Source organism: Anser brachyrhynchus, assembly GCF_964034855.1.
Source record: "Anser brachyrhynchus genome assembly, chromosome: 28".
In the NCBI taxonomy this organism is placed as follows: domain Eukaryota; kingdom Metazoa; phylum Chordata; class Aves; order Anseriformes; family Anatidae; genus Anser; species Anser brachyrhynchus.
In genome coordinates, this window is record NC_137721.1 from 907,973 (window position 1) to 932,843 (window position 24,871).

Consider the following 24,871-nt stretch of genomic DNA (forward strand, 5'->3'; position numbering starts at 1 on the left):
TGGGGCGGGGCCTGGCGGGAAGGGGGCGGGGCCTGGCGGGCAGGGGGCGGGGCCGCGGAGCCCCCCCCCAGCATCCCCCCCCCCCCCCGGGGGCCGCAGGAGCTCGGGGGGGACCCCGCGGGCAGCGGTGCGGGTGCTCGTGGGCAGCCCCCGGGGGGCGCCCGCCCCGCTCCGCCCCTCCCTCCCTGCACCCCCCGCCCCTACGCCCCCCCCGCGGCTCCCCCCTACCGGAGGGGGCGCTCCCGGTGCCCCGCTGCCGGCCCCCCGCACCCCCCGCCCCCCCCGCGCGCGGGACCCCCGGCAGCACCCCGCAGGCGCCCTGCGAAAAGTCCTTTATTGGCCGAGGTTAAGGCAGCGACTGGGAAGGGGGCGGCCGACCCCCCCTCTGTGAGTCCCCCCCCTCCTGAAGGTGCAGGGGGGCACCCGGGGGTTCATCACCCCCACGTTAAGGCCACTGGAAATATTGGGGGGGTCTGGGCCGCGGGAGAGGAGGGGCAGCCCTCGCCCCCTGCCCCCCTCCAGCTGTCCCCAGGGACACCGGCACCGTCCCTGCAGACAGGGGGGCTCCGCCTGGTGCTCCCCCAGGAGCGGGGGGGTCCCGCTGGGCACTACAGGAGGGTGCAGTCCGAGTCCTTCTGCCGCTGTCTCCGCTCCACGGCTGGCCGGCCCCCCGGCTGCGCTCGGCCCTGCGGACAGACGGCAGGGCTGGGGCACAGGAGGCCACCCCGGGGTGCCACCCGGGTGCCCCCGCAGCCCCGCAGGCTGGGGATGCAGGCGAGACACAGCCCCTGCCCTCCGCCTCACCTTCCCTCTAGGGTGGGGAAGGCGAGGTGTGAGGAAGGGGGACCCCGATACCTGTGCGGGGGCCGGGGCTGGCCGCAGCTGCTGCTGCTGCTGCTGCTGGTACTCCTCCTGCTGCAGCTGGCGGGCCAGCTCCAGGTCACTGAGCGTGGAGGGGCCCTGTCCCTGCTGCTGCTGCAGGGACAGAGCAATCATGTAGTCCTGGGGAAAGGCAGGAAGAGGGGTTCAGTCTAGCTCAGGTGCCACAAATCCCGGTGGCAGGGGATCCGCAGCATTCCCCGGAGCTGGGAAGGAACTCCAGTCCCCTACCGCCACCGCAGGCTATCCCCTACCTGGTCCACCTGCCTCTGCTCTGGGGGTGCCCCAGCAGCCGCCTCCTTGCCCAGGGCATGGCTGAGGTGGAAGTCGGTGTCACAGAAGCAGCTGTCACCATCCACGTTGTGCAGGCTCTCCCACACCACCCTCTCCTCCTGCAGGAAGCCCTGATCCGTCACCAGCAGGTAGAGGTGGCCCTGGGGAGAGGGGACAGGGATAGTCAGGCTTGCCACCAAAAGGGCAAGCACCCGAGCTCAGAGTCCCCCAGGTCCTGCAAGAAGCCACACAGGTGCTGCTGCAGTGGAGCAGGGCAGGGAGCAGAGCCAGGGCACAGCCACACCTTGTGCTTTATCATGGTGCTGAAGTGGTTGTTGCGGAAGAAGACGCTCAGCTCCTCCTCCTTCACAGCAGCCGTGAGCTCGCACAGCCCGTGGTACGTCAGCTGGGAGGCCGTGGACTCCAGGAACTGCTCCGCAATCAGCCCTGGGGTGACAGCGATGTCAGAGCAGAGCCGAGGCACCCCAGGGTGCCCACGGCAGGCCGAGGGCTGCCCCAGGGCCCTTACCTTCGGTCACCAGGTTGGAGTCGCCGGAGTGTTTGCAGGTGATGATCTTCTCCACCAGCTGGTTGTAGCTGAGCTTGCCCACGGCCTGCACCACGTCGGGGCTCTGCAGGACAGGGCAGTGAGCCCAGGCTGCCGGGCACCTGGCCTCTCCCGCGACACCCACAGGAGCACAGGAGAGGGCAAGGGTAGGAGGATTTAAGCCGGGGAGGTGGCCACCATCTGCATGGGGAGGGAGGTGAGCGTCCTGCCCCTGCTCAGGGAGCACAGCCCCTGCGGCAGCTTCCCTTGGGGACACCAGAGCAGCCAAACCTGCACCATCGTCCCCCGGGGAGAGCAGAGCAGCACCACAGCCAGCCCCGGGCAAGTCTTCTCAGGCACACACAAGCCACACGCCCACCCAGCCAGGCGCCAGGACAGCCCACAGCCTCACCTGCGGGTCCACCAGCCAGCCATGGTACAGCGGGACATTGAGGAGGTCGAAGACTATGCACTCAGGTGTGTACTCAAAGTCAGAGACACCTGTGAACCGCACGTTCACGTCCAGGCCCGTCGAGAGCTTGGGGAGGACCATCATGGTGTCGTTGACGTTCTGCAGGGGGAAACCACAGGTCCCGCTCAGGACACAGGCCGGGCACCCCGCGTCCTGCCACCCAGTCCCTCACCCCCCGACAGGCATGTCAAGGCAGATAAAATCACAAGGGAAATCACAGTTCCGTTTTGTCAGCGGGGTGACACGTGGCACTCTACCACCCTTGCGTCCCTCGAGACCCAGCACAAAACCAAAATGGATCCGTTCCCCCATCCAACCTCGCTCCTCACCTGCTGGAAGTTCAGCTGCAGCCCTTCTGACTGCTCTTGGGGTCTGATGGATAGGATGCAGTCCCCTTCGAAAGAACAAAGGTGGCTGGTCAGTCTGGGGCGCTGAGCTCTCCTCCCTGAGCTGGGGGGGCCGAGCACGCAGCCCAGCAGCGCACAGAGCCAGCAGAGCTTGGATCCGCACTGGTATTCCCTTGCCCCTTGGTTCCTGCCCTCCCAACCCAACAGAGGCCTGGCACACAGCTCCTCCTCCTCCACACACCGAGGGAACATCCCTTTGAGGGCTACGCGTGGGGAGTGTGATCAGGGGAGAAGGGCAGAGGTATCAGTGGGTGGCAACGTCAGAGACGGACCCAGAGGTGGGGCAGCGGATGGGAAATGCCAGCCTTTGCCAGTCCCAGGAGCCCGCAGGGCCAGCAGGGCAGCCACCGCTCCCCCCAGTTGCTCTCTGCTCACCCAAATGTGCCATCAGCTCATCTGACGTGACCACCTCCTTCTGCAGGGGCAGCTTCACCTGCAAGCAAAAGAGGACAGTGACGCCTTCCCCCGCCCCTTCCCTGTGAGAGCCGGGGCTGCCACCCCCTGCCCCAAACCCCCAGCTCAGCAGCACAAATCAAACCAGAAGAGGCAGGAAGGGTAAGACGCTTCGACCCTCCTTTGCTTTCTCACCGTATCATTTTGAAGCCTCCAGCTGGCTCCCCACGCGACCCCTGAACACTCCTCCTAGCACCGCAGGCAGGAAAGGCACCCGGCGTCCCGAACCTGCAGACCCCGCGCCCGCCACCCTGCCTACCTTCCACTGCAAGAAGAGGATGTTCATGATGGCCAGGAGCGGGCAGGGCCCGTTCTCGCTCTGGGTGATGATGGGCGTCCGCTCACCCTTCCACGTGATCCACTTCACGCAGTAGAAATCCGGCTCGGGCTCCCGCTCCCGGGCAGGAGGGCGGGTGCTGGGGGGCTCACCCGCTGGCCGCGAGGCTCCCCCCGGGGACGCATCACTCTCCCCCGGGGCAGGCAGCCCCTCCTGGGAGTCCCGGACTTTGCTGTCCTCGCTCTCCTGCTGCTCTTCGGGGGCCTTCTCGTTGCTGGGGCCAAGCACATCCTCCTCGCCCGGCTGCAGCGCCTGGCCTCGCCTGCCAGCCTCCTGGCTGACAGCTGGGATGCCCTCCCCTCCGCCAGCCTCCCCCGCATCATGAGGGAGCTGGCAGAGCTCGGAGCTGGTCCCCCGGCACTGGGTACCGTCCCCCGTAGCGAGGAGTATTTCCCCCTGCTCCGGCTGCAGCTCCATCCCACCAGCTCAGAGCATCCGGCGGCGACGGGCAGAGGCGCGCGGGCCTGGTGCCACCTCCCACGGTGGCAGGCTTGGCCGTGGAGCTCCCACCAGTGCCAAGGATCCCACGAGGAGGCAGGGGAAAGCTCCTGACCACGGCACCCAGTTCTGTCCAGTAATGGCTGCGGTCCAAACCTCTGCTTTCTGAGGATGCAAAGCTCAGTTACTCCAAGAAAAATGTGTGTAATGAGCCCAAGTCATTCACCAGGCGTGCAGAGCTTAGATTGCTCTCTGTCACTTCACATTCACTTAAATAATCAAAAATAATGCTCATCTAAAAAGTCTCTGATAGACTCTGCACAGCAGATTAAAAAAGTCCAATTTCTTAGAGGCCGAGTCCTTCTCCTCGAGGCTGTTTATTCTTCAGGGAGCCTCCCAGCTGTTTCGTCAAGTCTGTAGCAGGCACTTTGATGTTCTTGTGCAAGTTTTGGTGCCGTTGGTTTTCTAAATGACTTTAGAAACGCTGCGGCAGCGCTTGGTCTGTCACTTATTGATCGGTGTGGAGGCAGACAGAGAGAGGGCTGCCACTCCCTCCAGCTTCAAGTTCAATTATTCACCACCGATGAAATGCAATATTCTCCCTGCTCTGCATGCGTGTGTACACGCACGCTCTGGGTGATTATACCTCTAACTTGCACTTAAAAAAATTAATGAGCACATATGTATTTTATCTGCCTCCTGTTAGCAACTAAAGAGGGGAAAAAAACCTGTTAGGAACTAAGCTGTGTACTGAAACGCTTAACTCACATGCTTGCACCAGAGTCGGTTTGCTGAAATCCCAGCCCAGACCTGTGGAACAAAGACAGTCCCAGATAGATTTGAAAACGCGTCTTTCAAGGTCCTGTCAACTTGTTTATCCAGTCCTCTCCCTGCTGGTCTCTGAGGATCGCCGCAGCCCCGAATGCTTTCCCCCGCACACGCTTCTCTCCTGCCCAGAGGTTACACAAACAGAACAAGGCTGCTCCGTCCTGGCTCCGGCTTGGTCGGGGTTTTTCCACCTGCTGCTCTGCCTGTGCCCGGTTTCCTCCCACGGCCTCTCCTGCGCAGGGACCAAAAAGGAAACAAGTTGGAAGAACCAGTGCATTATCCGGCTGCCAGTAATTCAGCTCTGCTCGGCCTCTGGAAAGCCTTGCGCCCGAGAGCGTGCATTTTTTGCAGGTGGATGCCCCAGCAGCCCCCCTCCTCCCCCATTTCTGCGATGTCTCTCCCCAGCCCCGTCTTGCAGTACCCTCGCCCCTCCCCACAGCGCCAGGGCCGCTCCAGCTGAAGCACACACCTCAGCTGAGTCACCAGATCTCATTATTCCTTAATCTTTATCCTTCTCCCTCCTTCTGCCAAACACGCGGCCCTCGCAGCTCCCACCTAAGCTCACGGCTGCAACGAAATCCGATGGGCACGGCAGAGGGACGGGCACTTCTGCAAGCACCTCTGTTCCCACGGGGAGCCGGGTGCTCGGCCCTGCCGTGGGCTGGGGCAGGACGCACAACGGGGCTGTCCCCGGGCCCTCCAAGAGGGACACGGGGAACGAATGTGAAGCAAACGAACAGGCAGGCGTAGCCCGACCCACATTGCAAAGGCGCAGGCTGCGCTTGAGCAGTTCTGCCGATGCTGCTCTGCCAAGCGTGGAAAAAGCGAAGTAATCGCAAATACAAAAGGCTAAGTCTCCCCGCGGTGACCTGCGCCACCGCGAGCTCCCAGGGGGACGCAGCGAGAACAGCAGAAGGAAGCAGCAGCAGCGCTGCTCCGCCGCACGGGGCTTCGCCACCACCTCTCACGGCCTTGCCACCGGGCCCCGCACAACCAGTGGGGCCGGCGACCGCCACGCAGGCACCCCGCACCCCGCACCATGTTTGTGCGCATCTGTGCTACGGAGCGGAGCCTCCTCCTGGCTCCAGGGCGTCTGGAGAGGAAACTTCCAGGGAAACAAGTGGGAGGGCGAGTTTCAGCAAGCGCTGCAGTGCTTCAGCACTGGCTCTGCGCCTCTCCCACCCACCGTCATGGGACATCGGGAATTCAGAAGTAAAAAGCATCCAAAGACGAGGCAAAATCCCCCCAAAAGCACCGACAAACTCAAAGGCTTGGGTGCAAGCTCCTGACAATCAGAAACTCAGGTTCCAGCCACAAAAGAGCTTCTCTGAGCAAACCCTTTCTCTCAAACCTTTTTCTAGGGCTTTGCTCGCAGCCGCTATTGTAGCTACCTCCCTGTGCTGTCACAGTGCGTGCTGGAAAACGCTAGGCTAAATTCACTTCCAAAACGGGGTGAGCAGACAGCAGGACGCTAGAGCCCATGGGCTCTTTCCCTAACGTGGCTCTGAGTCATCTTCCAACATAAATGAGTCCTTGGCTAACCCTCCCTGCACCACGTGCATCTCTGCCGCCAGCCTTTCCCCCTCCCAAAATCGGCCCGGATGCTGCAGAAGCTTGCTGCTTTGCTTCATCGCGTGCACAGCAGTCCCCACGAAGCCACCGTCCCTGCGAGCCCATCGTTCGCTTCAGCGAGCCCTAGAGCCAGAGTGAGAACTGGCGTGCCGAGCTCTCCAGCCTGTGGTTCCCCTGGGTTCGGAGGCCAACGGCAGCTTTGAATAAAACAAGCCACAATCCTGTAAACTGTCGGCTCTGCAGGGAGAGGGTGGCTTCGTTGTGTTTGTACCAAAGCCGTGTGATTAGATCCTGCCCTTCCCGGGTGTTATGGCAATAAACACATCCCAGCCCGGGCGGGTTTTCAACAAGCCCATCCCGGAGCCACCCCGAGCAGCTCGGGGCTGGGAAGCCAGCCCCTCGCCAGACCCCGCACCCGGCCTGTGACTCGGCCCTCGCCCCTTTGCCCCAGCTACTGCCTCCCCCCGCTCTGAAGTACCGAGAACAATCGACCCTCTGGCCTCTGCGTCCCAAAAGCCCCAGGAAAAAAAAAGTAGTCAAGCCCCGGGTGGCTTTGTTACCATGGCCTTGCTGTTCTTTTTGTGAGGCCAGAAGCAATAAAAACGGGTTTTAGCTGCCTCCAGCCCGGCACTCCACGTGGTCGCTCTTTGCTTGAAGCACCCCCAAGCTCCCAGGAACAAGGGATCTTTAGGTTAACTGCCAAGAGCATGCTATGAGTTTGATCCCAGACTAATCAAAGCTGCAAGGCGCTGAGGAAAAAATCCACCAGGGCTGTCTCCAGCCCCAAGGAAGGATTCGTCTTCTCTGAGACATTCCCTTCTCCGTCTGTTTATGGGCCGGACCTAACCTCTCCAAGCAAGCAGGGAGGATTAGTGCAGGTAGGTCAGGGCTGTATCTAGGGATTATATGCTACCAGTCCAGCTAAAACATTTCATGGCGTCCTCCCCTGAAAAAAAAGAAGCTGCCGTGTAGTGCTGGAAGCAAGCAGTAAAAAGGCTCCTGCATCCAAAGAGCCAGGCATTCTCACTGCAAGAACTGAAGCCACACAGTCCCAAGGGATTTCATTCAGCAAAGAAAATCCAAAAGGAAGGGGAATGGCTTCACCCTGCCAAAAAACAATCACAAAAGTCAGCACCGTGAAGGTACAGTTCTGACCAGCCCTTCGCAGCCCTTCCCACCACCGGGATGGAAACTGCAAGCCCAGCCGCCGAGCTATGGCTGTCCCTGACTTACGCAAAAATGATTCACAGGTAGGAAGCAGAAAAACAGCCCTGTAAATGTGCTCATCTCCGGCTAGAGCCGCAGCACAAAAACAAAGAGGAATTCAGGCCCAGAGCCAAGAAAGCACTTAAACACACGCTTAGCCCTCAACAGCTGACTGGTCTTGATCAAGGAAGAGCATGGTGCCCAAACTGAAGCACATGCTTAAGTGCTTTGCTGGAGAGAGGCCACGGAAACAGCCCGGCAGGTGCTGGTCCACGCCTTCCCGCGCACACACGCCACTGAGGCTTCTTGTAGCACACGGTGGGGAGACAGGAGGTGAAATAAGAACAAACACATGCTCCTGGTGTGGCTGCAAAGGATCGCGCTCAGAAGCACACTGCCCAGCCCCCCTGGTGACCCGCAGGGCCAGCCACAGTTGTCACAGCGCCGCGGGAAGCCTGGGGCAGCGTCCTACCAGGCAGAAAAACAGGCTCCAAAGCCCTGGGGCACACTGAATCACCCCAGCCGCCCTGCACGGCGGGGACCCTGCGGCAGGTGAGGTGAGGGGCTCTGGAGAGCCGGGGATGCCACCAGCCACCCGCTCCCGGGGACAGGCGGCCCAACAGCAGCTTGAGCTCCTCCTTTTGTTGCTTCTTTTCCAAAGCACCTCTGATACCTCCGCAGGAGGAGGGCTGTCGTGTCACCTGTTCGCCAGGAGAAAACCCCAGACCAAACCCACTGGTCAGACCAGCTTTCTGTCACAAAATCCCTTGGGGTTTCCCGCACCGCCAGTGTCCAGAACTCGCCAGTCACTCCCCGGCTCCACCGGTGCGGGGCTCGCAGCCCTGGGGACGGCCAGCAGGCCAGCCCCGCTCCGCTCCGTGCAGCCGGAGCCAGCGTCTTCTCCCCGTACAGCACCCCCGGGCTGGAAGGCACGGCCTGCGAGGAGCGGATGGGGACACCGCGTTCATCAGGCTCAGAAAAAAGGAGGTTGAGGGGCGACCTTGTTGCTCTCTACGCTTTCTTGAAAAAGAGCGGGTGTGGAGAGGGAGGTGCTCACCTCTTCTCCCCAGCACCCTGTGTCAGGATGCTTGGGAACAGAACTAGACAGAAAGGCTCAGACTGGGCCATAGGAAGAGGACATCTGTACCGAGACAGTGGATGCTGGAACAGGCTTCCTGGGGAGGCCGCTGACGCCTCCGTGTTTAGCAGGCAGTCGGTTAACGTGCTTCATGGCTTATTTCATCGTTGGGTTCGTCCTGAAGTACTCAGCAGCTGAACTCAGCGATCCTTGTAGCCCACTTCCAAATGGAACTATTCCATTAATTAATTTCACATCACTAATGATCACATTCTACTAATACTCTATGACATCCTTTTAATCCCCGGCACTGACGGGCTCATCAAGATCGCACCCCAAAGCGCAGGCAGCACCCCGCACGCTCCCGCAGCCCCTCCCGGCACCCCCCGGCCCCGCATCCCAGCCTGGCGGGGCCGGGGGCCGCCGTCCCCCCAGCCGCAGCCCCTCCCTCACCGCTTTCGCGCCGGTTTCGCGCCGGTTTCCCCCTTCTCGGCGGCGGAGCGGCGCGGCCTGCACGGTGCCGGGGCGCCTCCGGCCGGGCGGCTGCCGGGAGGGCGGGCCGAGGGCGGAGGAGGAAGGAGGGCGGGGGGGGGAGGGAGCGGCAGAGAAACAACCGCGGCGCGGGGCCGGGCCTCCGGCCGCCGGGGAGGGGAAGGCGGCCCCGGGCCCGCAAGCAGAGCCGGGACCGGGACCGGGCCTCGGGCCTAGGCCTAAGGCGGGCCAGGGGGCGCCCCCCCACCGCCGCGTCCCCCCGGCGGGGCCGCCCCGCCTGTCCCGGCAGCCCGCGCGGAGCGGCCGCCCCGCCCTCGGGGCCGTACCGGGCCGTACCGGGCCGTACGGGGCCGTACCGGGCCGTACCGGGCCGTACCGGGCCGTGGCGCGGGGGGGGCGCCGGGTGCTCGCGGCCGCCGCCGCTGCCATGGAGCGGTTCGTGGAGGGGCGGCGGGCGGCCCTGCAGGTAGGGGGCGCGCGGGGACGGGGCGGGCGCGGGGCAGCAGCGGGGACGTGGGGGCTGGGAGGGACGCGGGGGGGGCGAGGGGACGGGGGGACACGGGAGGGCCGGGGCGGGCACGAGGGGTGCGCGGGGACGGGGGGACGCCCGGGGACCGCGTGCGGGGGGGCTGCAGCCCGCCGTTGCCTTGCCGGGGGAACCGCCTCGTCCGAACGCCCCCGGCCCGGCCACGGCCCCAGCCCCGCCGTGCCCCACGTGCCTGCACCCACGCTCCTGCACCGACCCACGGCCCCGTCCTCACCGCCGCGGCAAGCGGGCGCAGGGGTGGCGGGAGGGGCCCCAGCCCAGGGTCCTCTCCTTCACCCAAGCTCAGCGGCAGAACCTGGAGGGTATCTCAGGCAAGGGCGATGCACGGAGCGGAGTTAGAGGCAAAGAACAGAGCAGAATAGAATAGAACTGTTAAGGCTGGAAAAGCCCTCCAAGCTCATCTGGTCCAACCGTCCCCCTACCACCAATGTCACCCACTAAGCCGTGTCCCCAAGCACCACGTCCAGCCTTTCCTTGAACACCCCCAGGGACGGCGACTCCACCACCTCCCTGGGCAACCCGTCCCAATGCCCGACTGCTCTTTCTGAGAAGAAATGTCTCCTCATTTCCAACCTGAACCTCCCCTGGCGCAACTTGAGGCCATTCCCTCTAGTCCTGTTGATAGTTATCCGCAAGAAGAGGCCGACCCCCAGCTCCCCACACCTCCTTTCAGGTAGTTGTAGAGAGCAATGAGGTCTCTCCTGAGGCTCCTCTTCTCCAGCCCAAACCCCCCCAGGTCCCTCAGCCGCTCCTCACAGGACTTGTGTCCCAGGCCCTTCCCCAGCTCCGTAGCCCTTCTCTGGACACGCTCCAGGCCCTCGATGTCCTTCTGGTAGTGAGGGGCCCAAAGCTGAACCCGGCACTCGAGGTGCGGCCTCACCGGAGCTGAGCACAGGGGGACGATCACAGCCCCGGCCCTGCTGGCCGCACTGCTCCTGACACAACCAGGGTGCCGTTGGCCTCCTTGGCCACCTGGGCACACTGCGGGCTCGTGTTCAGGCAAGCATCGACCAGCACCCCCAGATCCTTTTCCTCTGTGCAGCTTTCAAGCCACTCTGCCCTAGGCTTGTAGCACTGCTGCATGGGGTCGTTGTGGCCAAAGTGCAGGACCCGGCACTTGGCCTTGTTGAACCTCATCCTGTTGGCCTCTGCCCCTCGACCCATCCTGTCCAGGTACCCACGCAGGGCCTTCCTACCCTCCGGCAGGTCGACACTTCCCCCCAGCTTGGTGTCATCTGCAAACGTACTGAGGGTGCCAAGCTTGGCTCACAGCTCTTTACTTCCTCAGCTTCTGTGGAATAAATGAGCAAATCTGGGTTATATCATGAATAAATGCCACCAGAGAAGGGTCTGTAGGCAGGTCGTCTCCCTAGGGTGTTTCATGCCGTGCTGAGTGCCAGGGAGCGGGGACAGAGGATCTGGGGGGTGACAACAGTGTCCCTGCCGCTGCCCCGGGTAAAAAGAGGTGAAAGGGGGTGTTTTTGGGGTCAGATAGCCTCCTAAAATTCCTGCCTCTGCTCACTCAGTGAATGGAGTTGGCAGCCAGGGCTGAAAGTCCAGTCTGCCTTTCACCTTAACTTTGGTCTGGGGTTAAAATAATAAAGGCGAAGCCTCGGAATCTGAGCTAAGGTGCTGGGCCCTGCGTCTCCCCGTGTGAACCAAGCAGCTGTGGCATCCCCCTGCAGGGAGGGACCCTGTGACGTGGTTGGGTTTCTTTTCTAATTTTGCGCGTGTGCCCTGGTAACATGACACTTCCAGGCCATAAACCGCCCCTGGCCAAGCCTCTTGCCTGCCGCAGTCTGCTGGAAGCCAGCTGCTCCCAGCTGTAGCTGTGAGGCGTTGGCTGTTGGGTGAGGCAGCAAACAGCCCTGGTGCTGAAGGTGTGCATCGAGTCAATGTCCTTCAGGAGCTTTTGGGGATATCAGAGGGGACACGTGGCCCCGGCAGGGCTGATGTCTCTCACCCTGGCAGGAAAACATCCAGTGCCAGCAAGAGGTGCACGTGGTGATGGGCAATGAGGCCTGCGACCTGGACTCAGCCGTGTCTGCCCTGGCCCTGGCGTATTTCCTGGCAAAGGTGAGAGTGCCTGCACGCTGCTGGGTGGCCGGGGGGCTCGAGGGATGCCTCACTGGGTGCTGAACCCCTTGCAGACCTCCTCACCGCCCAAAGCCGCCTTCATCCCCGTGCTGAACATCCCGCGCTCGGACTTCGCCCTCCGCACAGAGACAACGTTCCTGCTGCGGGAGCAGGGCATCGCGGAAACCTCCCTCATCTTCCGTGATGAGATTGACCTGGCCAGGCTGCACCGGGCTGGGCTGCTGTCCCTGACGCTGGTTGACCACCACGTCCTGCCCAGGTGAGCACCGGGCTGGGATGCGGACACAACCCACCGCCTCGTTACTCCCTGCGTGAAGGGCTCGATTTTTGGCTCAGGGTGGGTAAAACCTTTCCCCTTCCCCTCTGGGGTATTTTTATGGCAGGAGGAGAGGGGCAGGGGGGCTCTGCAGCCTCTGCTGACAGTGGTATTTGGCAGGTGCATGCCAGAGCTCTCACCATCCCCATCTCGCCCACCAGCGCTGACGCAGCCCTGGAGGAGGCCGTAGTGGATGTGCTGGACCACCGGCCACTGGAGCGAGTGCCCAGCTGCCAGTTCACAGTGGAGCTGGTGGGCTCCTGCGCCACACTGGTGACAGAACGGATTGCCCAGGGCCCTCCAGGCGTGCTGGACCGGACCACGGCCGCGCTGCTGCATGGTGAGGCCAGGCCCTGTCACCCGGCACGGGGCTCTGCTCCCCTGCGCTGATGGTCTCCATCCCCCCAGGCACCATCCTGCTGGACTCTGTGAACCTGAGCCCTGTGGCTGGCAAGGTGACACCCCGGGACGTGGCATGCATCTCCCTGCTCGAGTCAAGGTTCCCCGAGCTGCCAGCCCACAATACCATCTATGAAGCCCTGCAAGCGGCCAAGTTTGATGTTTCAGGTCTGTACACGTGTGTCTGGGGGCTCCCCAGTGCTCAGTGGCGGCATGTCTGGGGATAAACAGTTCCCCTGGGGCACCGGGACACATCCAGAGGGCTCATGCTCAGCCCCTCTCACCTCCCAGAGCTGACAACAGAGCAGATGCTGCGGAAGGACCTCAAAACCCTCTCCAATGATGAACTGGTCCTCGCCGTCAGCGGTATCTACATAAACCTAGAGGTGAGGCTCAGTGAGGGGAAACTGAGGCACGGGGCGGTTCAGCAGGCACAGTGGGGCAACACCAGCATCTGTCTTCCTCCAGACCTTCCTGCACCGCCCTAACTTGCTGCAGGACCTGGAAGCTTTCTGCCAGGCTCGGGGCTATGCTGGGCTGGTGGCCATGATGGTCTCCTTTAACGAGCGCTACGAGCCCACACGGCAGCTGGCAGTGTACAGCCAGCGTGAGGCCCTGCGGAGCACGGTGAGCAGAGCGGGGACCCCCAAACCCACCCTCCCCTAGCAGAAGGCTCTGGTGGGAGAGTATGCATGGAGCCGAGTGTCTTCCGCACACATTTACCCCAGCGGCCCCTGATTGAGGGGAACGGGAGATGAGAGGTGCCCGGCATGCCCCAGACACCGTGCTCTGCCTTCCAGGTTTGCCAGGTGCTGGAGGAGGCCACGGCGCCATCCCTGCATCTCCAGCCCCTGCCCAGCCCCTGGTCCTGTGTCAGCGCCTACGCCCAGGGCAACGCGCTGGCTTCACGCAAGAAAGTGCTGCCCGTCCTCCGGGCTGCGCTTGGAGGGCTGGGGGCCACGGTGGGGCTGGAGGAGGACACAGCCCCGCCGCCCACCCCCATGAACAGCCTGGTGGACGAGAGCCCACTGGCACAAGCCGTGCCCCCTCTCTGCCCCCAGGCTGTGCTGGAGCGGGTCAGCCGCATGGCTGCCGAGCAGCCCCCTGACCCCGACAAGTGAGGGGTCCCCGGCACCCGCTGTGCCCGCTCGGGGTGCTACCACGGACGCTGCGCCCCCAGCACTGGCGAGCTGCAGCCTCCTCCAGCTGAGCGCTGCTCGCTGCCGCAGCCCCCTCCCTGATGCCATTTGCCCCCGCTGCGCTGGAGTCAGTGCCGTGGGGCCGAGGAGTGGGGCGGCATACGGTTAACAAAGTTACTGGGGTTTTAATAGTTCTCCTCCTCCTGGCCCTTTCTGGGGCTAGATTGCTGGGTGTGGACACAGCCGGCTCAGGACTGTTATCCACAATCTGAGGATTAAATTTCCCTCTTTCCACTGCTGGCTCTTGGCTCTTCTTCAGGGGGATCCAAGGGCCCCCGTACCCAGCGCAGGCCTCCTGGAGGCAGAGCCCCTGTTCTTGGGCTGAGCTGGGTTGGGGGAATTCTGAGGAACGTTTCGTCCCCAAAAGCCACCCCGTGTGCTGGGGACTCGGTGCAGCTGAGCCTCTGCATCCAGCCTGGTGGGAGGGAACCTGTCGTGCCTAGGGGTTCTGCCGGCTGCAAATGCAGCCGAACCGGTCGGGGTGAGCCGCCACCACTGGAGCCATCCCGCTGGGGCCGCCGCTGCTGCCGAGGGCACGCGGGTGTTCACGGGGTCCCCAGGGTCTGCCACAAGGGTTCCAGGCCTCTTGGCAGGCAGCAGTGATAAGGGTGGCAACGGCTGGGATACCCTGGACCTGAGTGAGGAACACCAGGACGAGGACACCCCCAGGGAAAGAGGATGGTGGGACCAGCACCCCCAAAGCCGATGCCCCTGCCTGGTGCCCCCCGCCCAGCACCCCTCACCCTGTCTGGGTCCCGCCAGCAGCAGAATGGCGAGGAGATCCTGGCAGCCCGCGGACGCCCATCTTGGGCCAGCACAAGGTTTTATTTCAAAGGTGTGTTTCTCCCGGTGAGTTTTCTGTGGGGTTAAAAACTGAATCAAGCATCTGCGCTCGCTTGCAAGCACCGGGCACGCTGCAGGGCTGGAGGAGCCCGGCCCCGCACAGGAGCATCCCTGTGTCACCTGAAGCATGGTGAAGGGGAAACCCTCTGACGCCCAGCCGCAGCTCCCAGCACGTGCTCTTTAATATTTAATCCTGGCGCTATTTGAACTATATACACGTGCGCCTAGATTCAGGAGCCCGAGCCAGTCCCTCTTTCCAGGGGGAGCAGCTGGGTCAGGCCCCGTCCTGCCTCAGACAACGCCGGTTAAAGCCCGGTAGTGATGGCAGAGGCTGCCTAGGTGGTTTTCAAGCTTAAAAAATATCCTAAAAAAGAAGGAAGGCAGAGGTTTGCTGGCGGTGGCAATGCCAGCAGAAGGCTGGAGGAAACACAGGCTCTGTGGCGGTGTCAGAGCTGAGCCACTGCCTGTGAGTCGCCGAAAGGCTGGGGTCTTTAACGCCGTTCTGGATCTGCCCCTAAAGCAGAACCGGCCTTGCCGCCATTCCCCAGGAAAACTGAGGAACTGAGGCCAGTGCCAAGAGGGGCCCATGGGAGACACCGGTGCTGTTCAGGTTGTGGAAAAAAGGGAAAGCGGTAGGATTTGGCACGTCTCGACTGCGCCTGGCAGCTCCCAGTGCGCTGCAGGTGGGTGGTGGCGTCCTTTGGGCTGCAATCCCAGCTGGGTGCGGGGTGGCCTCGCTCCCTCCCCGTGTCACCATCACCAGCCCAGTGCCTCGGGGAAGGAGGGATTTGTGGGGGACAACCCAGAGCCACCGGGACAGGCACAAGGCTTGGTCTGCATAAGTTACTGCGGGAATAAAGCGCCCGAGGTTGGCTTTTCCTCCGGTGTGGGGATCAGGCAGTTCAAGTCTGGGCTTAAATAGCCAGGAATCTGCAAAGTTCAAGAGATGCTGGGTTACAAAACTGCACAAGCGGTGGAGCGTTAATTAGCTGCTGTGCCTTGGATGGTGACGGCAGGTTGCTGTGGCCACCTGCACGCCCGGCTCCCGAAATGGCCGTGTACTCACATGCTACAACACCCGGGAGCTGGTCCACTGTCGCTCCCGTCCGCCCTTGGACCTCATCTCTTGGACAGCGCCTGTCTGCAGGGATGGGGCAGAGAATTGTCACCACCGCTGCGAGACCTATCACCCACCCGGGACACACCATCCCCTCCCGGGCAGAAGGCCCCTACAGACCACCCTGGAGAGCCGTCACCCACCCATGAGGTTGTGACACCATGAGGGTGGGTGACAGCTCTCCGGGGTGGGCACCCCAACGGGGAGACCCACCACCCAACCATGAGACCCACCACCCGGCCACGACCCCCCCACTCCAACAACAGCACCCACTGCCCAGCCCGGCGTGCGGATGGCGTACCATGGGCAGGCCTTCGCCCGCGGCCATGTCTCCGGAGCCAATGTGCGTCAGGTGCACGAAGTTCATGGGCTCGCCGATCATGGAACGGTCAATCCGTCTCCTCCTCTTCTTCTGCGGGTGGATGAAGGCCATCAGTTCCCCGGCACCCCCGGCCCCGCAACACCAACCCCCCCACCCCCAGACTGCAGCTACTCACCGGCTGTGGCTTCTCCACAACGCAGCAGCCCAGCTTGTGCCAGAAGTCACTCATGTTGGCGGCGCCTTCCAGCTTCCCTCCCGCAGGGGGCTGTGCCAGTGCGGAGACCCCTGAGCGCTCTCACTCCATGGGGACGGGCGGGGGGGGCCCGCGGCACCTGGTCAGGGCGGCCAAGATGGCAGGGAGGTACCTGGGGGGCGACAGAGGCAGGGGGGAAGGGTTTGTCCGCAAGTCGCAGCCCAGTGAAGGACAGGAGATGGTGGTGTCAGGGACATGGGGTGCAGGATCGGTCCTTGGCTGACAGGCGCTGCCAGACGATGTGGCAGAGTGGGGAAACTGAGGCATGGCATGGCAAGGAGCTGCAAGTGTGGAGGGGGAAGAGCCGCAGTCCTGCCCCCCCCCCAAACCAACTCTTCGACCCACAGGCATCACAAAGGTACCTGGAGAAGCTGCCCTGTGGCCGGGACAAGATCTGTCCCCCGTTCCCCCCCCACCGCGCAGGACGCACGTGGGGATGCTGCAGCGGGGTTAGGGGGAGCTGCTGCAAATCCCAGCCCCTGAGCAAGGCAGCTATAAATATCCCCAGCCCTTCCGAAAAGGGGCCGGAGGTTGAGCTCTTCCGCTTCAGCTCGAAGAGCAGACGGCGGGGCGGGGGGGGGGGGGGAACAGCACGGATAATACAGCAAACGGGCCCGGGGAGAGGGGAAGAGGGGCAAAACTGGGGGGGGGGAGGAGGTGTGGGAGGGGGACACGGCCCCGCTCGGCAGGAGCACCCAGCGGCGGTGTGGGCTCGGCCGAGCGGGTCCGAAGGCCGCAGGAACGAAAGCGCAGCCTCCCGCCCGCGGGGTGTGGGCCGCCCGCCGGGAGCCCCCCGGGCCCGCAGACCCCCGGACGTGGGGGGGCCGTCCCCAGCGGGATCAGGGACCCCGGGCAGGCGACGGGAGCCCGCCGGAGCCTCGGCCCGCCCGAGGCCGAGCGCGCCCACGGGGGTCCCCGACGCGGGGGGCACCCCCCGGAGAACGGGGTCCCCGCGGGCAGGCTCGGCCTCCCGGCGGGGCGTCCCGGGGCCCACCCGCGCGACGAGCTGCGCCCGGCCTCGGCCCGAGGGCAAAGCGGGGGGGGGGGGCGCGGGGCGGTGGGAGAAGGCGGCCGGAGCCGCCCCGGGGCGCTAGGCCGGAGCCAGGCCGGCTCGCACAAGATGACTTCCCGGCTGGGGAAGCACCGCTCGGCGGCTCCTGCGTCAGCGGCGGGGAGCGGAGCGGAGCCGGGCCTCCCGCAGCGGGGCGCGGGGGCGCAACCCCCCCTCCCGGGGGGTGCCCCCGGCTCCGAGGGGCTCCGGCGGGGCTCGGGGGCCGGGCTCGGGGACCCCCGGGATGCGGCGGCAGAACGGGGGGGATCCCCGGTGCCGCCCCGGGGGCAGCAGGGCCCGGGGGGGGGGGCGGGGGGGCCCGGCGGAACTCCCCGCTCCACCCCCGTGCTGCGGCGGGGGGGGGGACCCGGGGGCCGTGCCCCAGCTCCGGTACCGGATCCTCACCCCCCCCCACTCCCGCCCCCGCCGCTTTCCCGGGGCTTTTTTTTGGGGGGGAAAAGGGGGCTTCCGCAGGGTCTGGCACCCACACGACCCCTCCCCCGGCGGGGCCGCGCGTCCCGGCAGCAGCCCCCGTTACCTGCGCTCGGTGCCGGTCCGGGGTCCCGGGGCGGTGCCGGTTACCGGAGCCCAGCTCGCAGAGGCCCGGCGGCTGCGGGACGCGGCGCTCCCCCGCCGCCCGGCACAGCTCGGCCCGGCCCGGCCCGGCCCAGCCCGGCGCACAGCTCCCACCCTGGCCGCCGGCAGCACTGCAGGAGCCGCGGCTGCGCCGGGGGCGGGGGGGGGACACGGGGAACGGGGCGGGGGGAACCGGGAGGAAACCGGGAGAGCTGCGGGGGGACCCCGGGGGGGGGCTTGTGGGGCTCAGCGGTGCCTCGGGGTCCCTGGAGGTCCTGCTGGGGAGGGGGCTTGGGGCTCTGGGGATGCTGCTGGGATGGGGGGGGGGGGGGCAGGACTGGGAGCGCCCAGCAAAGCCGGGGGTCCCCCCAGCGGGGCTCAGTGCAGCTGGGGGTCACCGTCAGGGCTGGGGGTCCTGGGCCTCGGTGGGTCTGGGGGCGCAGCGGGGAGCGGGTCTTGGGGTCCCGCTGCACCCCAGGGTTACGTTTGCCAGCCTCGAGCCCCCTTTGTCCGTGGATGCCCCTTGAGGGAGCGAAGCCCTGGAAGCCCCCCTGGCCGGCCCAGCCGCGGGCGTCGGTGCCACCGCATCGCTTCCACGCTGGGCTCTTCCACTCGCGCAATGCCCACCGCAGCAGCACCAAGGGCCGCAACGACCCCGCTGCCTCCGCAGCCCCCAAAGCCACGTCCCGCAGGGGCTGGGACTCCTGGTGCCCCCCAGCTGGGTTGGAAGCAGCCCCTCCGACGCACCCTGGACGGGGGCCAGGGTTCGGTGCAAATGGCCGCTTGCCTCCTTTTGCACGCATTTCCAGCCTGCCGTCCGGTTTGGGACAAAAACCTGACATTTTTCATCTTGTGCCATGACCAGCAGCGCTGCAAAACCCTGTGTGGGACACAGGCACCCCCAGGCCCCCATCCCACGCTCACCTGTGAGCTGCCAGCCCACAGCCCTCGCTCTGGGGGTGCTGGGCACCCCCTTGCCTTGTACGCAGAACCTCGGCCAGGACGGCTGGGGGCTGGAAACGGGGGCGCTGCCCCCCCAGGCCGGGAGCCGGTGGCCGTAGGGTGAGGCAGGCTGGGCCACGGCAGGTGGGCCCTCTCCCCTCCGCACGCCCAGCGTATCCCCAGCCGCCTCCCGCGCCTCCGCCACCGCCTCCGCGTCCTCCCCTCCGCGCCTGTCTGTCCGTCCGTCCCAGCGCGGGTGGGGGCTGCTGACTCATCTGCCCACGGCCCCCCCACGGCGGGCGCTGCGAGGGGCTGCATTGCAGACCCGGGTGCGCCAGCAGACAAAAGCGACGCTGCAGTGCAGTGCGGCTGTCGGCACAAAGAGCTGCCGGCCTCCAGCCCTCCTTCCCTCCGCAGGTACGGTCAGCAGCAAAGGGCTGGGGGTGCTGGAAAGGCTCGGGTGGGGGCCCCGGGATTGTCGGGGTGAGCAGCGGGGATTAGGTGAAGGACGGCGCTGAGCACGGTGTGCCCACCCACCCTACTTTTCTGGGCAACACACGCTGTGGGGGGGCTTATCTCGCATCCGTTGCCTTTTTCAGAGCAGAATTTGTGATTTTGGTTGCTCTTCTGTCACCTCCCTTTGGGGCTTTAAGCCCGTTGTCCGCGGTGCTGCTGTCACTGCAAAATAACGCGGGGCAGAAGGCACCCGGAGATGTTCCCGCTGAGGAGGAGGCTATTTAAAACCGCTGCAGCTCGCTTTCCCCGGGGGTGACACAGGAGCCTTTCATAGCCTCTGAGTTCGATGGGGGAGCTTAAATTTAGCCGGCAGTCCCCCCCTGCTGCAGGGCTGGGCCGGGGGGGGGCCGGGTTCAAGGTACGCCTGAGTCATCCTTCAGGATTCGGGGCATAAAACGGGAGCAGCGGCGGGAGGAGGAGGCTCTTTCAGGTCAGACAGTCGATTTGAACCCTTTGGGGGGGTTTGGCTGCGCACCCCCGGGGTACAGCGATGCCTTCGGCTTTGTGCACGGGGAAGGGGCGAGACCCTTTTGTCAAAAAGGCGTTCTCCCGGGTCCCGGCTCCTATCCCCGCTGCTGCAGTGGATGTGGGGGGGGGCAGCCCCTCCTTGCCCCACACCGATCTGCTTTTTTTCCTGCCCCCCCCGCCCCCCCTTGCCAAAGCACCCGACGTGTCAGGTGGGGGATTCCCTTGGGAATTCCTATGCTTAGGACGGGCTCCCCTCCCCATCCGCTTGATTTTGGGGTGGGATTTGGCCGACACCACAACGCCCGAGAGCGTTGGCGGCTTTGGGGCAGCCGACCCAGGGCGTTCCTCCTCTCCCCCCTTTGCAGCCTGACGATGCTGGACACCATCAGCAACCAGTACGACTCCTTCATCTACTGGAGGATGCCGATCCCGCGGCTGGAGCTGGCAGAGCTGGAGGGGCTGGGGCTGGGCGAGGGGCCCCTCTACCCGCCCCGCGGCGGGCTGGCCAAGCTCCCGGGGCCGCGGGACGCAGCTGCCCAGGGCGGCTCCGCCGAGGAGGACAGCCTGCTGCCCTTCAACAGCTTCAACTTCTGGAGAGCACCCATCGCCAGCATCAGCTCCTTCGATTTCGACCTCATCTGACGTCCTCCCCTCTCCCCCCCGCCCTCCTCCCCGCTAGGCATGCCAGGGTTTGGTTTTGTTGGTTCTGTACGGTGTCGTTTTTTTTGTCTCTGGGCGCTTTTCAGCGTTGCTGTCGAACCCCACAGCTCGCCCCGGCCCTGCTGGCGGGTGGTGGCACCCTCTCTGCCAAGCTCCAGCCTCGCCTTGTGCCTCCTCACTCCACTTCTGCCTTCGGAAAGCATCGCAGCGGAGTGAGCCTGGGGCAAGCAGGAACCGCTGCGTGGCTTCCAGCAGGAGCCTGGCCCTAATGCCGGGTCGTCTTTGGGGTCAGCTTTCACACGCCTCCTCCGTGGGCCCAGGTTTATTGCTCAGTGCCATCTTGAAGTGGGGGGGGGGAAAAAAAATCACACATCCTGAATCACTTCGGCTTTTACGCATGTTTTTTTTCCAAGATTGTTTCCTGGGAGAGCTAACATGAGAGCTCTGTCTCTTTGGTTGTGCTTTTGGGGTTTGATGTGGTTCCACGGGGCATTTTGTGAAATTGTAGTGGATCCTGATGAACCAGTGATGTGGAACATCCCAAAATGGTCTTAAGAGTTCAGGGGCAGGTGGCCAGAGTCAGCCTGAGCGCTGAAAAGGCACCAAAAAGAGGCAAATATTGGCAAAATCATGCTCTCCATTATGAAAATGGAGAGCAAGTCTCCTGTCACTTCCAGGAATTACCCATCCTGCTGGCAGAGGTGAAAAATGTAAACTCCCCCGCGCAAAGCTGTTTGATTTCCGTGCTCCAAGCTGTGAAAACCACAGGAGAGGTATTTAAAATAAAATTATTTAAAAACATACACAGTCCTGCAGACATTTAAAAACCCAGGTAGACTGGAATTGAGTTCTTTCAGTAATTTGCCATTAAATTGTTTTACGCCTTTCCTGTGAGCCGATAACTGAAACAATAACATGTAGCCTTGGACAAAACTTTTTTTTTTCTTTTTTTTTGGATGCTGGAAATTGGAAAGAATGCTAAATTAGAGGCCTATTTCTGGGTCCCCTGCACCTGGCAGAACTGTTTACATCAATATCGTGTGGGTGCAAGAGGGCTTGTAGGAACAAGTTTTCCTGTCTCCCCAGGACATTTGACTATTTTGACACCATCTCCCCCCCAAAAAATCAAACTTGAAGAAAAGCGTAAGCTTTGGAAATCACCTATGAAATGAATCTGTGAAAAAGTAAGTTTATTCTTTAGGCTGGCCCAAAATATTTTCTTTCAACTTTCAGTCATCATCATTGATTTCTAGATTTGTGCACAGGCACACACGTCCATGTATATATGAGTGCAATGGAAAAGTCCTTTCAAACTGAGAATGGGAACATCCCTCTCTAAGGAGCGTGCGGCAGAACATTCACCAGTGTGGGGTTGCTCCACTACAGCGGTTATTCTTTCTCCTAAATGAAATGTCAGCAAGATGTACCAGTTTCCCTCAAATACCTGGACTTTGACTAAGCCCCATTTTCTCTCGGCAAAAGGCCCCCTCAGCCCCGCTCCAATGTGTGACCCGTGGGTGCCGGCATGGGCCAGGCTGTGAGCTGGCTAACAGCTTTTGGACACTCTGGTTTTGGACCAGGCGTTTAGGGGCACGTGTCGGTGAGCAGGAAGACGTGTGGGTGCTGGCCAGGACCATCTCGCAGCCCAAGCAGCTGAAACCCCGCTGTGACCGCTGCAGGGAGGGCACACCCTGGTGGAGAGGCAGGCTTGGCGGCTGTGTGCTCAGCACACCTTGAACACGTGCCAAGAAGAGAGAGAAACCCGCTAAATACAGCAAACAAACATCAAAATCACATGGCTCTCCCATACGATGATCCCAAGACCAAAACAGCAGCGAGGAGGAACTCCTGGAATTTCTCCAGGACGTGGCACTGTGTCTTCAAAACCCGTAAGACTGCCCAGAAATGTGCGCTTATGTTCCCCACCGAGCTGTCCTGCTCAAGCCCACGTACTCGGTAACCATGGGGCGGATAAGCAAGTGCCTGTGTGTCCCTGATAACCCCTACTGGGGCGCCGAGTTTGAGTGAAGACGGCCGTGGTGCGCAGCACAGCAGGGTCAAGGCTGGCAGCAACCAAAAGCAGGGAGCATTTCACCTCTAGCCCCGGCAGCATCCACGCTGTACCAAGCGAGTCTGGTGCAGCGACCAGCTCCCACGCGAGACCTGGCGTTGGTGTCCAGCCTTCTGTAACGCCCAGTTTGTGTCTTACATCCATCTGAAAGAAATATACCCAAATAAAAAGTACAAGACAGGTAACACCTGATTTGCCTTCACAAGCTGATGTTTTCTGACCTCTACCTGCTGTACTCACCCACCACTTGCCCTTGATTACCCCCACGGAAGTATATTTTGTTTTGGTTTTCAGTATTTCAAAGTGCCCTGGTTTACCCCACGGCCCCAGACTGTAAACAGTTGCTGTACCTGGCAATCTGTCACTGCTGCTTTACTATGCTGCCTTTAACAACCGTTAATAAAGGCTGAATGTCCTCTTGTGTGAGTGTTGCATCAGGGTTTGATCCTTTCCAATCCAGCAGTTCATGGCAGGAACCAAGCGGGGCATTTTCAGACACGGTGCTTTTGCTGTGCCTTTAAATGCCTGGCATTCCTTAGCCTCTCAGAACAAAAGATTTTAGCTTTTTCTACAGCTCTACATAAAATCATCTTTCTTTTCTCTGTTTCACAGAAATGGGGAAGCATAAAACAAAGCATCTTTGCAAATGCTGTGGGTTGCTCGCCCCATCCTGGCTGTTATTTGAGGAGTTTAAGTGCAGAAAATATAAATTTGGGGAGTTTAAGTGCAGAAAATATAGATTTGTAACCTAATGGATTACTTTAATTTTACCCTGGACTCCAGTCTCTCTCTTTTCACATTTGAGCAGCTCCCCTGGTTTGTTCCCATCAATGCCCTCTGTTCCTTAAGGCTTTTTCCTCCTGAAGCCTTTTTAATTCATTACATTTCCAGATCACCTCCAGTATTCAGACACTGAAACTGTAAATCATTAATTCAGGTAACACATAACATTTTGCTAAATCTGGAAACATAGACAGGAACGGACACAAGTGCAAAGCAGATGAAAAATGCTGCTTAGCGTGGATGGGAGTGCTGAGCCTTGCACAAAACACCAGGCAGGGAGAATGGGGACGTACCGCTGGTAAATGTTGATAGGGACAGCTTTGAACTGGCTGATTATGGTGGTAAAAAATCATTCCGCCTCCTCTGGAGACCAAACCCCCTTTAGTTCCTGGCCGCCTGAGCCTGCAGCCAGGCAGGGCTGTGTCACAGCCAGGCTGGTGACAGCCGTGCCGGAACGGGCTCCAGCCAGCCATCGCCCTGCTGACAGGGACACGGCTCCCGGGCCTCGCACCAGCTGGCAACCTGTCCCCATCGATAACTTACTTTCCCTTTTATTACCACTCTTTGAAAAGAGACGAGTTTTTGCCTCTCCTGGCGTTCACAAATGGCACATGCAACACGCGTTTTGTTTGGGTGCAATGCGGCTGCCTCTAGCAGGACGCGCACGTGTGATGTTCTCGTTATTATTTAAACGTTGTCATTGCCATACTTCGCCGTGGCACAGCAGAGAAACGCTCCCTTGGGAGCGGCCGCCCCTGCCCGTCCTCTGCACAGGCCTGACAGAGCAGCCCCCCCCGAGGTGTGGGGTGGCCCTGGTTAAAAGGAATGAGTCGTCAGGGGAGGTTCAGGTTGGATATTAGGAAAAACTTCTTTGCTGAAAGGGTTGGTAGGCATTGGAACGGGCTGCCCAGGGAAGTGGTCGAGTCACCATCCCTGGAGGTATTTAAAAGACGTTTAGATGTACAGCTTAGTGATACGGTTTAGTGGAGGACTTGTTAGTGTTAGGTCAGAGGTTGGACTAGGTGATCTTGGAGGTCTTTTCCAACCTAAATGATTCTGTGAAATCAATTAAGTACAGGCTATTGCAGACATACATGCGCAGGAAGCCCAAACAAGGCCCCAGCAGCGCCCTGGAGATTACAGTGCTTCACGCCCACCCCCAAAGAGGTAATCAAAGTGCATCGGAGGCAGCTGATGGTGGTACATCGCTAGAGTAGGGCACAGGGCTCCCTTCTGCGGGTGGAAGCCATCTCGGAGACAGAAAGGCGCTCAGAGAAAACGTGCGCGCACCACACAGAGTGTATTCACATGGACAGCCACATCCAGAGGCCGGAGACCCAGCCTCACGCCGAGGTGCCGCCCACGCACGCACCGCCGCCGCCTCAGGGAGGCGCCACAGCCTCCGGGCGCCGCTGCCGCCCTTTTATAGTTGGCGCCCAAACGCCTCTGCCGGAACTACCTGCGGGGCGCGTATTCCTCCGCCTTCGGCAACTGCAATACCTTCGCTAGAGAAAATAGTCCCCTCTCGGGCTCCCCCGCCACTCGGCACTTCGCCACCCTCCCTCCCGGCCCTTGTGAGGACGAGGAGGAGGAGGAGGAGGAGGAGGAGGAGGAGGAGGAACGGCCTTAGCCCACCGTTCTCGCCCTCCCTCTCCCTCCACGGACTCTGGCCGTTGGGCACCGTATCCCTCCGCTGCTTCGCCTCCGCGTCGGCCATTTTGTGTGGCTG

At 62.2% G+C, this 24,871-nt stretch overlaps 4 protein-coding genes across 5 annotated transcripts; 2 read left to right on the plus strand and 2 right to left on the minus strand.

Moving 5' to 3' along the window:
• Positions 1-317: 317 nt before the first annotated feature.
• Positions 318-9,082, minus strand: MINDY1 (MINDY lysine 48 deubiquitinase 1). The gene is made up of 10 exons (XM_080569979.1): positions 8,944-9,082; positions 3,291-4,866; positions 2,954-3,011; positions 2,501-2,565; positions 2,112-2,270; positions 1,682-1,784; positions 1,457-1,599; positions 1,134-1,313; positions 856-1,002; positions 318-686 (listed from the first exon to the last, which is right to left on the minus strand). The coding sequence occupies exons 2-10, from the start codon at positions 3,783-3,785 to the stop codon at positions 609-611; spliced, it is 1,428 nt and encodes a 475-aa protein (XP_080426105.1). The 5' UTR covers positions 3,786-4,866; positions 8,944-9,082; the 3' UTR covers positions 318-608.
• A 37-nt stretch (positions 9,083-9,119) lies between these two features.
• PRUNE1 (prune exopolyphosphatase 1) lies at positions 9,120-13,774 on the plus strand. The gene is made up of 8 exons (XM_080569986.1): positions 9,120-9,448; positions 11,501-11,605; positions 11,680-11,885; positions 12,104-12,282; positions 12,351-12,509; positions 12,633-12,727; positions 12,810-12,968; positions 13,142-13,774. Exons 1-8 carry the CDS (start codon positions 9,410-9,412, stop codon positions 13,460-13,462), a joined length of 1,263 nt encoding a protein of 420 aa, XP_080426112.1. The 5' UTR covers positions 9,120-9,409; the 3' UTR covers positions 13,463-13,774.
• Positions 13,775-14,346: 572 nt separating this feature from the next.
• CDC42SE1 (CDC42 small effector 1) lies at positions 14,347-17,855 on the minus strand. The gene is made up of 5 exons (XM_080569993.1): positions 17,665-17,855; positions 15,998-16,187; positions 15,802-15,912; positions 15,450-15,524; positions 14,347-15,313 (listed from the first exon to the last, which is right to left on the minus strand). The coding sequence occupies exons 2-4, from the start codon at positions 16,049-16,051 to the stop codon at positions 15,453-15,455; spliced, it is 237 nt and encodes a 78-aa protein (XP_080426119.1). The 5' UTR covers positions 16,052-16,187; positions 17,665-17,855; the 3' UTR covers positions 14,347-15,313; positions 15,450-15,452.
• An 801-nt stretch (positions 17,856-18,656) lies between these two features.
• On the plus strand, positions 18,657-22,785 carry MLLT11 (MLLT11 transcription factor 7 cofactor). Of its 2 annotated transcripts, none has more exons than XM_080569991.1 (2): positions 18,657-19,061; positions 19,994-22,785. In XM_080569991.1, exon 2 carries the CDS (start codon positions 20,001-20,003, stop codon positions 20,268-20,270), a length of 270 nt encoding a protein of 89 aa, XP_080426117.1. In that variant the 5' UTR covers positions 18,657-19,061; positions 19,994-20,000; the 3' UTR covers positions 20,271-22,785. The 2 variants fall into 2 exon arrangements, with proteins under 2 accessions (XP_080426117.1, XP_080426118.1); XM_080569992.1 differs by lacking the exon at positions 18,657-19,061 and adding an exon at positions 19,456-19,590.
• The last annotated feature ends 2,086 nt before the right edge of the window (positions 22,786-24,871 follow it).

What these genes read in the sequence shown, in the direction of transcription:
- MLLT11 (XM_080569991.1), top strand. Translation starts at nt 20,001, where the DNA reads ATGCTGGACACCATCAGCAACCAGTACGACTCCTTCATCTACTGGAGG.
- PRUNE1 (XM_080569986.1), top strand. Translation starts at nt 9,410, where the DNA reads ATGGAGCGGTTCGTGGAGGGGCGGCGGGCGGCCCTGCAG. An exon ending in TGGCGTATTTCCTGGCAAAG is followed by an intron (nt 11,606 to 11,679) that starts GTGAGAGTGCCT and finishes AACCCCTTGCAG; the next exon opens with ACCTCCTCACCGCCCAAAGC. An exon ending in GACCACCACGTCCTGCCCAG is followed by an intron (nt 11,886 to 12,103) that starts GTGAGCACCGGG and finishes CTCGCCCACCAG; the next exon opens with CGCTGACGCAGCCCTGGAGG.
- MINDY1 (XM_080569979.1), bottom strand. Translation starts at nt 3,785, where the DNA reads ATGGAGCTGCAGCCGGAGCAGGGGGAAATACTCCTCGCTACGGGGGAC. An exon ending in GCACCATGATAAAGCACAAG is followed by an intron (nt 1,314 to 1,456) that starts GTGTGGCTGTGC and finishes CCCTCTCCCCAG; the next exon opens with GGCCACCTCTACCTGCTGGT. An exon ending in AGCAGAGGCAGGTGGACCAG is followed by an intron (nt 1,003 to 1,133) that starts GTAGGGGATAGC and finishes GCCTTTCCCCAG; the next exon opens with GACTACATGATTGCTCTGTC.
- CDC42SE1 (XM_080569993.1), bottom strand. Translation starts at nt 16,051, where the DNA reads ATGAGTGACTTCTGGCACAAGCTGGGCTGCTGCGTTGTGGAGAAGCCA. An exon ending in TTGTGGAGAAGCCACAGCCG is followed by an intron (nt 15,913 to 15,997) that starts GTGAGTAGCTGC and finishes ATCCACCCGCAG; the next exon opens with AAGAAGAGGAGGAGACGGAT. An exon ending in CGGGCGAAGGCCTGCCCATG is followed by an intron (nt 15,525 to 15,801) that starts GTACGCCATCCG and finishes CCATCCCTGCAG; the next exon opens with ACAGGCGCTGTCCAAGAGAT.